The following is a 17,203-nucleotide window of genomic DNA, read 5'->3' as shown; positions in this document are numbered from 1 at the left end:
GACAGTTCAATTAATGTTCCAGAAAGGAAAGCGTTCCCTCCAAAAGGAAATCAGCATATCAAAGTGTCCATAGGTGTTCTACATTCAGACAGCTGGAGCAACATCTCGCTTGCTAAAACTTCAAGGACTAATCAAAGATGTTAATAAAATGTGTTCCTCTAAACTAATTGCTATTAAGAAGAGTGTAAGATGAATAAATTATTTTGAACACAGCAGCATCCTGATACCCCTCTAAAATAGCTAGGTAAAATGAGATCCAAAATTTACCCAAGAAGACGGCACCCTCCTAACAGGCTGCTAACCCGAGTTCTGGCTACCTCTAAGAATCAGGCTGAAGGGAAGTGAGACATTCAGAAGCAGCGGTTAAGCTGGAGCAATCTTATGAGAGTGTTTTGTCATTCTTGGTAGCCCTGTTTCTCATTACACTGCTGAGAACAAGCCTTTTGTTCTGCTAATTAAAATAGGCTACTCCCATACTGGTACGTTTAATAGCACCAGGCAATACTCAGCATGGGAACTTAGTAATTTATACTGAGGTAACAGTTCCTGAAATAGTTTTGACCTGTTTCAAATAGCACTTTCCCAAATAATCCCTGGCTTTTGTCCAGGAACTAATTTCAACCACAAGTTAACTCTCAGCAGACACTTTGAATGCAACTACTCCATTTTGGGAGGTACGAAGTTTGCACGGAAGCAGGCAGTCTCTGGCCTGTCAGCCTCAAAACTTACAGTAGTTGACAACATTTAATTTATTATCACAGATGCAGCCATGGTGGAGTGAAGCAGAATATTGGATTTGGGGACTGAAATTAAGAGCTGTAACAGGAAAACACTGACCCTGCTGCCAGGATCGAGTAATGTCCTAGAAGGGAACACTGTGGAAATGTATCCGTGTTGCAGATACTTTCTATGGGTCCTCAGGCTTTACATTCCACAACTAGTCTTCAGCCAGAGTCCTTTCATAAAAGTTGTTACCTATCATAATATACTTGAAGCTCAACAAGTACATGTAAACTACAGAAACATGAATCTGCTAGGTGTTCCACTGAGAACAGGGATTTAAACTTTACACCCTGCACCCATAAGTGTGAAAAACCACACTTTTTTGAGACTAAATACACATGCTGCCCACATTCCCACTCAGGTAAGACAAGGGGTAGATATAAAAGCCAGACTGAATCTAGGTTCCTCTGGCTTAGCTAGAAGCTTCCATGCTCTAATAGGGTCCCTAGCCTTTATGGCCAAGAAGCAGAAAGCTCTGTGGTTGACTCCGGTGTGCAACGATGGAAGATCTGAAGACCCACAACTGATTTCCTTACAGGACCCGAGGACTAGAATCCTGCACAGAATAAGGACTTTAACTTCATATGTCACTTGTCCTTAACTCCTGTCTAGTTGCGTAACTTCTGTCACATCTACAAGGCAAACAGAAGAGACAGTCCTGAAAAGGATTCACCCTTAGGGACATGAACAAGAATATGGACTCAGCATTTTATTCCACCCAAGAGTATCACAGAACCGCTCACTAAGCTTTTAATTTGAAACTGTATTCCTCTCAGAGAAAATAACCTTTCTGTCTACATATAAAGTTCTTGGCTTTAAGTCTGTTTTACAAAGTAACATGAAAAATGGCTTCTTGCAATCATCATTATTGCTTCCCAATCAAAACAGTGGCAGTTAATTATTTTGCTTTAATTGATTGATATTGAAATGCCAGGATACAGAACAATATAATGGCTTTTATGCCAGTGCTTTTGGAAACACAATACTTTTGCATATATTATAAATCTATTTATTTCTCTCAACAATTTTTAAAAGATAATAGCCACTTTTATTACTACAGAAAACAAGACAGCTCCTGAACATCTTGTTTTCTCAAGCTGTAAGATCCCCAGCATTACAATTCTACTCTAATGAATGTCCACAAATATGCTTAAGAGCCATTTAAAAACAGTAATGAAAAAACAAAACCACAGAATCTCAAGCCAGGTAAATCACTATAGCCATTTCAGAATGGAGGCAATGTTATTAGTCACTAAAAGTAGCATCTAACGTTGAATGACAGCGACATATCAGCTCCCAAAATAATTTGCTAGTAAACAATGCTTAAGTGATATTTCACCATTGTCTTCCCATCCAGTTTTGAAACTAAGAGCCATGGATAATGTATATGTGACATTAGTTTTACACATCTGTCCAGAAGTTTCACAATGTTTTTTAAACAATAGCAGTACTCCCCATCTCAAAAACAAAACCAAAAACCCAAAACTGAATTAAATTCGGGACACACCTTTTTGCAGCACTGGCATGTGTATCTACACATCTCCCCACTTTGACATATTTAATCAGCTAAGCATAACAACTACCTCAACCTTTGCAGAAAATAATACAGTTGCTTCACATTACCAAAGACTACTCTGAAGAAAAGTTGCCCATCATTTCAGTAAGGTCCATGGCAGGTGTGTTCTTACTAAGACCTTTGTTCTGCCCTCAGTGAGAGCTCTGCCCTGCACACTGCCATATGCATCCTAGTCAGGCACCTGACCTGATTTAGAAGCAGGCTGGCTGGTCCTCTGCCACGTGGCCTAGCAAAATCAAAGGTTAAAATAGAGGGAACTCTACAAGCCAATGCAAAGGTCAATGAGATTGCTGTCCCTTTATGCAGGTTTCTCATAGATTTTGTCTTGGGAGATGGAGAAAGAGACTCCAAAGGGAGGTGCAGTTGGGATTTTCACACATTAAAAATATTTCCTAAAGTGTGAATGATGCTGAGGGAAGATAACACCACTTGGGAAAATAATCCCATCAAAAGGTGTGTTTTTAAAAATTAAGGCATCAAGAAAGTTACAAGTACCCTGAGTGGTGACACCAATAGATTTTCTTGGTAAATGATTATACATGCCTCCTCTCACATCCACTCCTCTTTGCAGAGATTTATCACAGTAAAGAAGTAAAGAAGTTTACATGGTCTAGGTAAATTCAGAAGGCTACAAGCACCTGCCATATTTCCCACAACAAGGAGAGGGTAGTAAAAACACCTCCATCTGTCAACAACACATATGTCCTCAGCTCTATATGGATTCTGGTTCCTTGCCTCTACCTTCAACTCTAATCCACACCTTCAGGGCAGAGTGCAGTTTGGGATAACAAGAAACAACAGACATCAGCCATGTGCAAAGTTGTCAGCATGAGTTAAGGGGTATTTTTGGGGGCAGAGTGGGGGATTTATCTTTTAAAACATAAAATAATTAACCCATTACACTGCTGTATGATGTCGACTGTTCTTCCCCAATGCCCTTTCCTGGAAAGCAAGACCATCCTCTGGGTATTTGGTTCGGCTTCTTTCTAGGACATCTACTCCAGTAGCGACATGCCAAGCTTCATGCACTATTCACAGACTTCACTGACAGTATACAAATATTCTAATGAGGACTTGGACATATCTAATGATAGTTATCAAAACTGTGCTATCTTTGGCTAGTAGGCATTCTTGTCTGCAAGCTCTTGAGCATGTGCTCCTGTTGTTGGGGATAAGAACAAAAAATGTAGTACTAGTTCATTTTAGGTATAAGGTTTCAAGAAAATATAAAAATAGTTTTAAAGAAAAAAAAAAAAGGCAACTTTCTCAGCAGAATCACTTCCCACTCACAGCCAAAACTAATCTTTCCTGTCAACCTACTTGCTTTTTTTTGTTGTTGTTTTCATGACTGGATGAAATAATACAGCTAGGCTATTCTTTCCTCCCACCAACTCATGCAATATCCTTGGAAGTTATTTTAGATATCAGGCTTCATTTATTATCTGAAGTAATAAGCATAAATCCAGTTTTAAGGAAAATGCAGTTTTGTATAAGTCTACCGCATAGATCTTCCATTCTGTGTGCTCCATCTGCGTGTGCAATCTGCTTCTATATTTTCAGCCAGCTTGCATGGGCAGATTAATGCGTACAATTAGAAAGCAACCTCACAGGCGTTCAATAAACTGCCTTCATTATTACACTCAAGAGAGTCCCTTTGGATGTCTATAAAAGCCTAGTTTTCTGCCTGTTAGCTAAATAATTGACAACACTTAAAATAATCAGGAGCAAATGAACAAAACGAAGACCATTGTGGTGGAAAGAGGCAAACAAAAGATTCTCAAGGCTGAAAACCCTTTTTGTACAAGTCCTCTTTCATTCCCTCTAGCAACCTATATTACAAGTCTGGTCAGGTTTACATTTGCACTTCTGTGGGGAAAATTTGTTACCAGCCTGCTGTTTGAACCACACATCATAAGGGGCTGAAAACTGGCAAGGACACTAGTATTTATCCTGCAAAACCAGATAAATAAATAAAAATTTTGGTTTAATTCAGGTTTTATTTTCCTGCATTTTATGACTTTTGAGAAAACTGCTTTGGCAGGCAAGTGTATATCAGCATGGTTTGGTGAACCTCCTGCATTGTGTTTGGAATATGTACTTAGAGGCACTCTGACAAATTCTGCTCCCAGCTCCAAATTCTGAGCAGAATATATTGAATGCACACATGTACTCAAGTGTAGTATTGCCAGGAATTTTTACAGAAGTACAACCTTCACAAAAACAGAGGCATGAATATGTAACAAAGGGAAAGATTAAATGATAAAACAGCTATAATGTACTATTAAAAAGAAACTCCCCATGCCAGACTGCTAGACTTTTTACATAAATAGGTAGATGTCTGTTAGAAACACAGTGAACCACATCCAATGTTACAGTTTCTGGAAAGTCAATTCAACATTAAATTACAGCAGCTTACTAGAGAGTTGGGCTAAAACCTTATGGTGAGATATGCTACAGTTCAGGCAGAGAGTCCTACAGCCTGCACAGGAAGACATACAGAAAAGCAAGTAGTGAAGTGGCCACTCCTCATTACTGCTTAAATGACATTTTCATGTCCTAGCTGAAGAGGAATGTCCTAAAAAGTTCTGAGCCAGCCATCTAACCTCTTCTTTGTTCCCATTTGGAAAGAGAGACACTCAAGTGCTTCCTTCACAAGGATTAATAACTGTGAGTTGTTAACTGTGATTAACAGTTAACTGTGCAAGCGTTCACTATCTTCTACTGCACTCTGAAAGAAATGCAGTCCTTATCAGAGGTCACCAATGCATCCAACAAACCACTATTCAGAAGGAAGAACTCCATTTCACGTGCAAATAGTTTCCAGTAGAAAAGTGCACACATACTCCTTATTTTCTAGATCTAAAATGTGTACAGGGAGAACTACAGCAATGCTATGACCAATAAGTCTCTCAAGTGTTTCTCTTCTGTTAGTACAAACCATAGCAATCCTGCCACGCAGCCCTCCCCCTGCCCAAAGCACGCTCCTGTGTGCTGTTAAGGCTTTTTATATACAGCTACTTTAGGAAATGCCTTGTGGATTTTGTTCATTTTGGTCGCCTAATAGAGCTTGGGTCTACCTAGGTCAGAGGAGCTGATGATCTCAAAAGAGAAAGACTTGCAGACTTTTCCGCAGTGCTCTGCATGTGTGTCTAGGCGTCATTATCACAAGACACAAACACATAATCAAGCTACTGTGATAACAGATACAGTTGAGTTTCACGGGCCAGTTGTGCACAAAGAAGATAAAGGCTTTCAAGGGATGAGAAATAACTGTATTCTGCAGAGGGTGGACAAGGTTGCAGACAATTTTTCCTTTTGATATTCACTTACTTCATGTTACACACATTGAAAAGGGATTTCAATGAGAAGGTCTTGTTTTTTACATGAATTTAACCAGAACAATGAACTTCTGATCAACACCATACCTTATTGTCAGAGTATGTTAATGACACGAAAATCTTAAGTGCCTTCCCTTATCAAATAGAAGCGGGCTTCATACAGGAGAGGTACTGATTGGGCCGTATCCTGTGGAGACAGATACAGCCAGAGGTGGTGATCAATTTTAAAAGGTTTCCCAGCTAATGACACTGCTGGTAGGCATTGATCTCCTCAGCAAAATTGTGATGTTGCAGCTAGAGATGCTAACAGAGAACAGACTAACAAGGCAGCTTATCTTTTGAAATGGCTCCACAGGCCATGACTTTGCAGAGGTCATTGCTTTATATGCAACTCGTGACCTTCCTTTTCCTTTCTCCAAGCAAGCACAGAAGGAGATCAAAATAGCAAAGACAGTGAGGAAAGGGGTACAACTTCATATTTGTTCTCTTTGCCTCTAGACATAGGGTCTTAGACAATGGAAGTAATGAGTCACTCATTCTTGCATAGTAGGGAAAGGCACAGCTTTACATACCAAGCACTTTTCTGCAAACATGTTTCTAATAACTTGCAGTACTTAATGGAGTTACTTTACAAGATCTGGGATGTTGCACGGTATCTTTCCATTACTGCTCGATGTTGCACTCCACAGTGCCAATGCACTCAACAATATCCAGTGGCAAATCCCTTGCTGCCCAATCCTTTTCCTCTGCACACCAGAGGATTCCCTCGGACCAGGGAAGGCACTAGTGTCATTCTTTATGTCATGGGAGGTATTTGATTAACCAAAATTGCGTTTACTATAGGTAGGTTTTCAGCTCACTTCCTCCATGTGCACTGTCTACAGACCCCTCCTGGTGCATGTTCAATATGTAGTACATAAAAGTAATCTTCTGACAGTTGGATGTAATCTCAAGCAATGGAGCTTGACAGTCCATCTTTAGCTTCAATTGAGTCAGTTTGGTTTCCTAAGATGACACCAACTGGATGCTCACAAGGCTGTCCTAAATCAGTGGACAAAACATCTGTCAGTCACAGTCTCCTTCTCAGTGCCCAGGCAGCCCAAGCTCCTGCACCACCTGGGGACCAACTGACCGCTCAGAGGAAGATGTTTCAGAGAGTTAGGCCTGTTTTTGACAGAGTCTGGCTTACTTTTAGTGGAAAAAAGGCTGATCAGCAGAATCTGTTTCACTCTAAGTAAAAAGAAAAGGTACAAAGTAGCTGAGGGAAAGGAAGAGATAGATCTCTGCTCATAGCTGAATAAGGCTTAAGATAAAAAAATCAGATTAAATAGGAAGATTAGAATCCTGAAAATTGCCTTAGGGAAAAGCAAGTCCCATAATTCAGATAACTGAGGACCTTGCACTAAAAAGTTCTGATGAGGTTGTTGTCAAGTTGGGCTCTAAGAGTGTGAAGATATCTTGTCTGATAGAAACAGGCAGAGATCTAAACCTGTGCAGGGTCTTCAGAAATCCTGAGGAATCAAGGTGTGTGTATGGGAAATCCACATCAGGACAAACAGAGGACAAACAGCAGGCAAAATACCAATATCTAGAGACAAACATTGTCAACATATTTAAGTAAAGAGCTGTACCTAAAGCCAAATGGGAAGAAATAAAAGGAAAAAGACAAGAAAGACTGAGATCAGCAAAAAACTGCTAAATGTCTATACATTAGAGAATGGTCTGGGCAAATGAACTGGAGCTACTAGCATGGGACAAATGTGACTCCTTTAAAGGTCACAGAAGAGGAAGGAGCAATCAATCATGGTAAGACACAGGTGAGTAATTTCAAGACCCAAAGATAAAAAAGGTAAAGGTGGCTAAACAGCATTTTCGGTTAATTATGTGATAGAGTTGGTTTGGATCAGTTAAAAGTAAATAAATAGGATAGAGTAAACTGGCAAAGCAGGAATGTCACTGCCAATGGAACTAATTATGAGTTAAGCCATATCTAAATCTGATGTTAAGGAGGTATTCTTGGGAAAAAGCTCTTCATAGCAGATCTGCACATTTAAGATGTAGGATCATGCTAAATATAGAAATCCCTCTTTATTTCCATGTGGGTTAGATTTCTCTACTAGTTGCTAAAATAAATGGGTGGAGACGTAATTTAGATGCTCTTTTGATAATTAGTCTTGGATTGAGTGATCACATATTGATTCAGAGAAAGAAAACACAAAGTCATTCTATAATTCACAGGTTTTATTTCAAAGAGTATGTTTTGAGAAGCTAAGGAAAATCTACTGGAACAAATTGCTCGCAAAATAAGATATGGATGAGGCTTGGTATATTTCACAGAATCACAAGGTGATTAAGGTTGGAAGGGATCTCTGGAGGTCATCTTGTCCAACCCTCTGCTCAAGTAGGGCCAGTTGCTCAGAACTTTTTAATATCTCAAAAGAGGGAGACACTACAACCTCCCTGGGCAGTCTGTGCCCATGCTCAGTCACTCTCACAGTAAATAAAGGGTTTCCTGATGCTCAAGAGGAACCTTGCATGTTTCAGTTTGTGCCCATGACCTCTTGCCCTGGAGTCAGAAGTTTCAAGTCAAAAAGTTAAAAAATCAGCAACTGAAGCCAAATCCTTCTTGAGCTCCAAATCAGACAAAGGCAAAAAAAGGAAAAAAAAAAACCCCAAACACCAACAAACAAAAACTCAGAAAGACAAACAGATGAGGAATTTTAGGTACTAAGCTTCCAATTGTACTTACTAATATTGATCTTCAAAGAGCATCTCTCTTCTTTGCATTTCTTGCTGTCTTTTTTTGACTTCAAGTCTCTCTGCCTACAGCATTAAAAACAAGAAAAAATACTTGAGCCTTCCAATAAGCCAGAAACAAATATTGATTATTTCAACTCAAATATTTTAATATTCTATTTTTCAAAACAACTGTAGTAGCAGTTGGGTACAGAAGTGACCCAATCCCAACTATAAAAGCATTCAGACATGACCAAACAGCTTCTAGCAAATTTTTCAAGAGACTAGTCAAATAAAAAACTGCACTATTCTCCTGGTAGATGCATCTATTCTCATGAAGAGCCTCATGAGCCATCACAGTTCTCACGCCACGGCAGCACTGGGGCCATCTCTCAGTATAACTGATGCAACTTTGGTTCTGCTTAGAATGTAGGCGACATGAACGACTCCACCAAAGCAGATGATAGTCTTGTAGTGCTGAAAGCACAGTGATAGAAGTACCTGCAGCTCTGCACATAGAGCTGTGGCCTTCAGGAGCATTAGGTACTGACCTGTTGAATACATGCTATGACAGATGAAGGTGGGAGACATTTGTATTAAAGCAGTGTTATACTGCCTCAGACACCACACCCAGTGCAAGGGTCAACCAAAGCCTTGACTCCTGTGGAAATTTGGATACCACACAAGTGATTAAGTCCTTTAACATAAAATTACACATAATTTCCAGTGGAAGCATCATCTAAGTTGTCCCACTCCCCAAATTGAAGTAGATTAAAGCTGGCTGCAACAGCAGTATGTAGCTCAAGCCAGATTCCAGTCAAAATGAGGCCAATCAAATTTCTTTTTTTGACATTCTGGCTGTGGGTAAGTCCAGCAGAAAAAGCAGTCAAAAGGCAGTTCAGTGTATTAAAAGAACAAATCAGAAATGCCAAATCAGGATTTCAGTCCTGCGGTAGTTTGAGTACAAGCTCCCATGCTGCAGTTGGTGTGGGGATGCTCCAACAAGAGCTCCCACTTCAGGTTCACAGTGACTAGTACGTTGTGCAAAATGCAACCTTGAACTCTCACTCTGCTCATCATCCACCCTCAAAATGGAAAAAAAAAAAAAGGAATTGTTTGGTAACCCAGCAACCAGACATTGCTCTAAACAAAGTGCCTTGGATATTTCAGACAATACCTTGCAGAGATGAGAAGGGAACAATAGTTGGGAATGGCCCATTTGGTCAGAGCCCCAAATCAGGGAGAGGACCCTGCACGAGGGTGGAGCTATTCAGCAAGGCCAGGAATAGTCTGTTTGTGTGTGTGTCTGTGTGTGTAAGGGAGCCAGTGGTGTTAAGAACCGGGTTGTAACCCCTACCCCCATCATTTTCTTCCTTTCCCGGAATCAATAACATTTCAGAAAAATTACAGTCCTACTGGCAGTTACTCAATTGTTTTGCCTTCAGTGATTTCAGGGTTAGTATTTTTTAATTGGATAAAGAATGACTGTCTGGAATGGATCTGCAAAACAAGTGCAAATTCCTCCTTGGCATGTAGTGGATTAAGAGAAAAAACCACTCTCAGATGCCTGCAGACAGGAAAAAAGTCACTCTGTTGCATAACGATATAAACTGTTGGAAGGCAAATGACATAGAAGTTGTGATTTATAAAAAGGCAATAGGAAAATAAACAAAAGGAGGATTACAAATCTCTAAATATGTCACATTGCTCAGTCATTTGACGTGCTGAGACAGTGGTAGAATGTCTGAAGTATTGATACCATTAAAACAATAATCAAACTAAAGTAAGGACTATTACCTCACAGTATAGGTAAATTCTCATAGCATTCATGGAATATCTTGCTCCTAACCCAGAGAAAGATGACTTTTTAGGCAAAAGACTCCCAGTCACCTGTGCAACTTAACAACTTACAGGGAAAGAAAACAAAGAGGAAGAATGGGAATCTGATGGCATCTATTATTGTCAAAGTTGATGTTGACATCCTCGTGACAACAGTAATATCTCCCAGGCTTCTCCTCACCACTGATTGACAGTACCAGACAACAACTTCACCTCTGAAAAAGCATTTAACATGTGATCCACCATCATATTTTAAGGATCCTGAAAATTCAAATCCAAAGCTCACTGGAGCTACTGTAGTCTAGCTCCCAGCTCAAACAACACAGTGATATTAACTTTGATGAATACAGCCTTTCAATATCACTCCTGTCTCTCACTAGATAAAAAAAAAGAAGGAAATATCCTACAGCTATTCTACCACCAGAATAGTGCCTGAAGGATACTCCAGTATATTGAAATATCTGCTTGTGGCTGGTGTGACTATTTTCTGCTCTGGAGGTTTAACATGGGATGCCTGCTTAGGGTGCACACACAAACCATAAGCAACAGGACCAGGACATTCCCTAACTAGTGACAATCAATAGACATTGCCAAAGCTCTCCACATTTGGCACCATCTTCAAAAACAAAGCCAAGAGAGGAACAGCTGTGATATTGAAGGTAAACATGTTGAGAAGCACTAGCAGAAGGTCTGTAAAGTGCCTGGTTTTAACAAATTCCCGAAAAAAGGCCATTCATGCTGATTAACACAGTCAAATTAAAGAGTACACAATCTGATGAAGAATAAAATGAAATTACAGTTTATCCTAAATAGGACAGTTTCTAAAGATGGCAAGACTGTTACTGTGTAATGTAAGAGCAGAAGAAAGTTGCATGCAGTAGAATCACACTGAGTCTTTTCACTTCGAATCTTTTCATATTTAGTCAAGAATTAGAATTTACAAGGAAGGGCTAAAGGTAGGGGAACAGGGACAGAGATTGAATGACAGGAAACAGAAATATCCAATGCACTGAAGCTATTCTAGTTTGTGTACAGCACAAATTCAAACGCCTTAAAAACCCCAAAACCCAAATATCAGACATTTATTAATTTTCTTGGGAATTTTGATAGTCCTTTCACTCAAAAACCACAAAGTTATGGTTTGGTCAGGTCAAAATCTGTGATGTGAAGAGCTGCATAAGATTACAGAATCACAGATTCTTAAGGGTTGGAAGGGATTTGGAAAGATCACCTAGTCCAATTCCCCTTCCAGAGCAGGACCACCTAGACTTCAGGTGCCTGCTACTAATGACTAAATAGTAATGCTACTTCCTGTATACTCCTACACTTTCTGCAGATCAGACATACTTCTCAGCACTAGGGACAAATATGGAAATAGGGACTTCCCTGCTAAAGTTACAAAGTGTCTCCAAAATTATTTTAGCAAGCAGTCAGAGATCACTAGCTTAGAAGAATATCCAAATTTGTGCAGCCCACGGCTATCCTATAAACAAATCAAAGCAGTCCAGGACAAGCTGCCTGACAATGAGTGCATGGGATTCCAAATCCCACTCACTGTTACTCCTACACAGAGACTTGGTACCACTTCACACAAACTGGTCCTGTGGAAGACAGAAGGAAGGGGAAGGATCCACTTTGCTTCTCTCAAGGTGCTGTAGAAAGACAAAGTAGGTGCCAAGAGCTTCGGTTTTCCAGAACCTAACCTCACGGTTAGTTAAAGAATGACAGAGACAGGCAGGTGGACTTGTATAGATGGTAAGGCAAATCTTCCACTTTTGAGAAATGCTTTGGCAGACACTCAGATTTGTCTTGGACACAAAGATAAAAGGAGAGTCGATACAGCTCTTCCCTGCAAAACCAGCATTAAAGCAGTACTGTAAACAGATCCTGTATTCATAAGCAGCACTAGCATACACATCATCCTCACAATCAAGGAAGAAGTAAGCTGAGTACCAACACTCATTCTAGTAATGCGGCATTAGATTCACATTTGTTGGCAAAAATCTCTTCAGCCATGGAAGTTTCAGAGCTCCCGCTGATAAAGCTGGCTACCCATGATCTTCTTTCAGATTGTCAGACCATGTGGATTTTATAAAATTAATAATAACCTCGAGCAAAAGGACTAGCTGGCAAAAAATAAAGCTTGTGAATTTGCAAAAAGGCATGCTCTCAGCTATGTCTTGCAAGTGCAGCTGTATACAAATCTATCACTTAAAAAAAGTTCTTCCCCTCTAGTAACCAGGGCCCAATGGTGGCCATACAGTACCAGTTCTTTAGGATCCCTTTCCTGTCTTCCTCAACTCTTGGGACCTTTTCATCTGCAGACAGAGGGAGAAAGCCAAAGCAACATCTTTTAGTTGCTTTCCAGCATGTTTTCCTTAAACACAGAGTTATACATAAACACCTTCCAAGCAGAAATCTTCACCAGCTCAAATGCTATTGTGGAAGACAACTGCAATAAACAAATTCTGAGAGACCTTTCACACTCCTTTGCTTTGTTTTGTTTGTTTATTTATTCAAATTAAACAGTCAGTTTGGCAAAGATGTTTGCCATGATGTTGCATTCTCCTTTAGAAGAAACTGATAGTTACAGTTTTACTGTCTACAATATCTATAAAGATTTTATAATCTGTGGAAGTGAAGGTAAAGAAATTAAAGAGCATGAAAACAAAACTGATACATCAATATATTTTCTAGGTGTTGCTATAAATTACAGCAATTTTGCAGCATTTTTCTTATCCAATGTCCATGGGCAAACAATATATATTTAATAGGTGAATAAAGGATAATTAATCCTCTTTCTACAATTGCTACTATCACTGCCTCTTGAGCTATACATGAGCTAGTAACTGCTAATGACATTTTCACATGATAATATTTATTGCCCCTGAAAGCCATTGTGTGTTGTGACTTATGTCCACGGAGTAATGCTAACCACTGAAAGACTGGGAATGGACTAACCCTTACCTAGAGACAGTTAAGGCAATTTTTGTTTATCCACTAGTGCTGATTTTTTAACTAAGTCTCAGCATTCAGCTTCTGCACAGAAGATCGTTGTTACTGTGGTAGAGACAATATTTACAAACCTGAAATCTCTCTTTCTTTCATTATTACTGTGCACATCAGCATCATGCTCCCCCTCTTTTCTCTAAATTCCACATTACATTCTCAAGTGAGTACTACTTGGCTTCCACCAAGGAAACATGAATGAACTTTCATAAAGGTTCATGCAGCACACAGGAGGAGAAGATGCTTTGTGAGAATAAGTAGAAAAAAATCAGCAAACATAAAACAGAACCTGAGGTTTAAAAGTGAGCTATTATTGGTGCCAATATACGGTGAATACTAGAAGGAGTGATTTTTTGTATTAGCAATACTCTTGGGTGTGCAAGCCCCAGAGGGACTGGAAGAGCATCTGAATTTCAGGGTGCACTCAGTAAAATGCAGATAGATTACACTGTCTTTTTCCACCATGACAGGATGGATTTGCTTGTATTTTTACCTGTGTGTACAACAGGCAATCATGTATTTCTATAAGGTCTTCGTGCCATCTGTCACAATTCGATCTTACAGAGAAAGCTCACACCAAAGCAAACAATACATCCTAGAGGGCTGAGGGAACTGGCAGGGGCACTCACCAAGCCACTGTCTGTCATTTATCAGCAGTCCTGGCTGACTAGGGCGGTCCCATCTGATTGGATGTCAGTCAATATAAGACCCACATATAAGAAAGGATGGAAGGATGATCCAGGAAATTACAGGCCTGTCAGTTTGAAAAGTTCTGAAAAGCCAAAGGAACACTCAAGCCCCAAAGAACACCAGGTCGGGCATCCTTCAGTCAGCTACAAAAAGGAGGACTTGATTTCTTAACTCATTAATGCCATTTGTGGCTACAATTTAATTGAATTAGCCTATTCCATGTACTTCAGCAAAATCAAGACTCAAGTCATGAACATTGTTGTATGGTTCCAACTCTGCAGTAACCATGTTTACCTTTTCTCTCTGAATTGCTTTCTTTTTCAGAATTTCAGCTTCTTCGGATGCCTTTTTTGCTTTTACATATTCTTCTCTCTTGTGCTGTATGATGTAAACATAGAATTTTTTTTTTACATATATATGTATACAAAAACCACATAAAGTAACTTGTCTACTGTATTGCACACCTTTCAAATCTAAAGTGTGTTTGAGGAAAATTTCCAGAACTTTTTCTTAAAATGAGGCACTTTGTGAAGCAGGCTCTGCACCAGCTGCTCCAATACTGGCTTTAGGAAGCCCGAGAAATCTAGGACTGATAAATGGGCATCTATGCAAGGAATCACACAGCTGATTGATAACTTACAACCATCTATACCTTTTATATCAGGAACAACCTGTCTATATGGCCCTGGATGAGGTGGTACATTGATCAATTACTTGAACTGTAGGCATCATGCCGGAAGACACAGTGAGGCGTAGAAGTGGCTTTACAACTGTACTGGTTATCATTTTAGATATGATCTGCAATATGGATTGCTACATATTTATAGCCAGATTTCTCACTTTCTTTGGTGGAGAACATTTGTTTCTAGTTTTGTGCTGCGTCCTTCAGTGTTCGTGACTTTCTTTTGTCAAGCAGCAGTGAGTTCATTTTGTAGCCATACGAAGCACAGCAGGAAAAGCTTTTTTTTTTGAGTTCTTACAATAAACAAGTTTATTCTTTCTGACCTTTTGCTGGTATTTAGATTGCAGGAGCATCATTTGCTGGTTTTGCCTTGCTTGAGTCTCTGATTTCTTTCCACCTCAAAAACAAACAAACAAAAGTATAAATTGCATTGTAAATGTGCATTTTAAGTTCAAATGTCAGTCATTTCAGAACAGAGCAATATAACGGATTGGATGTATGCATATACAGGAAATTTTTCATAATTACAATGGCTGCCTGATATTAAAGAGAACAGATAGGAGACCTTTTTGATCATTTTATACATCCATCAAAAGCACTAGCTTGTTATTTACAGATCATCCATTGTATCATGCACTCTACCAGCAAATATGTCCTACAGTATATGATCGGTTGACTGAGGAACTAGTCCATTTTCAGAGAATCAGTCACGCTTCACAGTTGAGTCTTCATTTCCAGATCCAGCACTCCCCACCTTTGCTCAGTTTGTCACACACACACATACACAGTCAGAAAGTTTATTGCCAAAAAGTTTCTCTTTTATCAAATTTAGGAGCTTGGATTCTGACAGCTCTAATGGTGTGTTATCATTTGAATATCTTCTAAGTAATGACTTGGGTCTTGAGGAAGAATTTCCTCTCTGAAATGGAAATCGAAGCCTTTCCCCACAGATCTCATATCCAGGTAGAAGGCGGCACCCGTTCCAAAGGCACAGTCTCTCTTTTGAGTACATATAAAGCTGTGGATGTAATGTTCAGCCTTCAATTAAAAAACACAATAAACAAATCCACAACCAACCCACAAACAAAACAAAACAAAACCCACACAGAGAAAGTGATAATATGTCAAGAGATGGAGGGAGTGGGTTTGATCCTATTATTCTGCTCTGTTTTCCAAAGTATTTTCTTGCCTTGGGAATGCCAATAATTCATCCCCTCAGTTACTGCAAAAACAAAACAGCAGCCCCCACTATATTCTGAGGATGAGAACTGTATTTTTATCTAGTGTTTTCCTGGGAAGTTCCCCACTATATGATTGTTAATTCTACAGAAATAGCTTGACAGATCTGGGATACCTGAGGTAACTGAAATGTAAGACAACTATAGATATTTCAGGAGTGATTGCTCTTCACTAAGAATAGCTTTCTTCACTTACTAATGGAAGGTAACTAATCTTTAAGTGCTGTTCACTGAACGGGAGATCAATTGTCTAAGTGTGGCAACATTTCTATGCACACAAATAACTCCATAGCATTAAGCTCCCAAGAAAGACTGGCCATAGAGTATCCGAAAAACATGCTTACAGTACCAATAAGCATACAGCTGGCATTGCAATGTCCCCTCCCCAGATCTAGGAAATAAAATTGCTACTAAACAAGTTTTGAAACCTATGGATGCTTGATTTTTAATTTTTTTTTTCTTTCTAGCCTTTTATTGCCAATGTTTAACACTCTTGTGTTTGCTACTTTTCTGCATGTACTACTGGGCATCAGCTCTAATAAAAGTATTTTTCTGATCACTATTAGCCACTGTCTATAGTCTTTCAGTCAGGTTTAACTCACTAAAGCTGGCATGGCTGTAACATGTCAAATGTTTCACTGAAGTTAGAATATGTCATCATTGACTTCATATAATATGGCCAAAGAAAAGCCATTGCATTTATCATTGTTCCAATCATTGTTCATGGAAGTGAGTGGTACTTACATCCTTCAATGTTTTCATCCCTCCATGGTACCTGAAAGTTTGACAGTCAAACATTGAAGAGTTGAAATCCAGAATATTTATTTCCCCATGGAAAGTATGAGTGTTAAGAAACTTCAGCTTTGAGAATTCTCTGGTGATTTGAGCTAGATGTGTAGTCTCTTAAAAACACTCTGAGAAAATAACATAGAACACTTTTCTAACTTAATGAGTACCCACATTTGTGAAATTAGAGATGCCACTTAGGTTTTTTTTTCTCTTTCCTTGAGCTCTCTTCTGTTCCAAATTTGTTCCCTTGGGAATGATAAGATCTAATAATCTTTACCCCTTACCTCTTTTCAGAGGCACTGAACATAGTGCATGTGTTTCAGTCCCCAGGGGTCTTCCTAAGTGGCAGCTACACAGTGACTGAAAAGCTCATATAACCTCCTTGAATTCTTTCAGCTTTTCCTTGCTTTTCATTTTTTTCTCTTCATTTGCTTCTTTCCCAAGAAAGTTTTTAAATGCAGAAAGACCAGAAGAAGTCTCCTCACACTCCGTCACTGCAGGTTTGCCCCCACATCCCCAGTCA

At 39.3% G+C, this 17,203-nt stretch overlaps 1 protein-coding gene across 2 annotated transcripts in view; it reads right to left on the bottom strand.

Moving 5' to 3' along the window:
* EPSTI1 (epithelial stromal interaction 1) overlaps positions 1 to 17,203 on the bottom strand; it is a 50,039-nt gene that overhangs the window by 18,414 nt on the left and 14,422 nt on the right. For both annotated transcript variants that reach the window (XM_062020486.1, XM_062020487.1), the window contains 3 exons: positions 14,977 to 15,050; positions 14,266 to 14,349; positions 8,447 to 8,520 (listed from right to left, as the gene is read on the bottom strand). In XM_062020486.1, the coding sequence (XP_061876470.1) occupies positions 8,447 to 8,520; positions 14,266 to 14,349; positions 14,977 to 15,050 (232 nt within the window). The remainder of the gene's footprint in view (positions 1 to 8,446; positions 8,521 to 14,265; positions 14,350 to 14,976; positions 15,051 to 17,203) is intronic.

This window comes from Colius striatus, chromosome 1 (assembly GCF_028858725.1).
Source record: "Colius striatus isolate bColStr4 chromosome 1, bColStr4.1.hap1, whole genome shotgun sequence".
Lineage (NCBI taxonomy): Eukaryota > Metazoa > Chordata > Aves > Coliiformes > Coliidae > Colius > Colius striatus.
The sequence above is the reverse complement of the archived record's forward strand: the minus strand, read 5'-3'. Positions and strand labels throughout refer to the sequence as shown.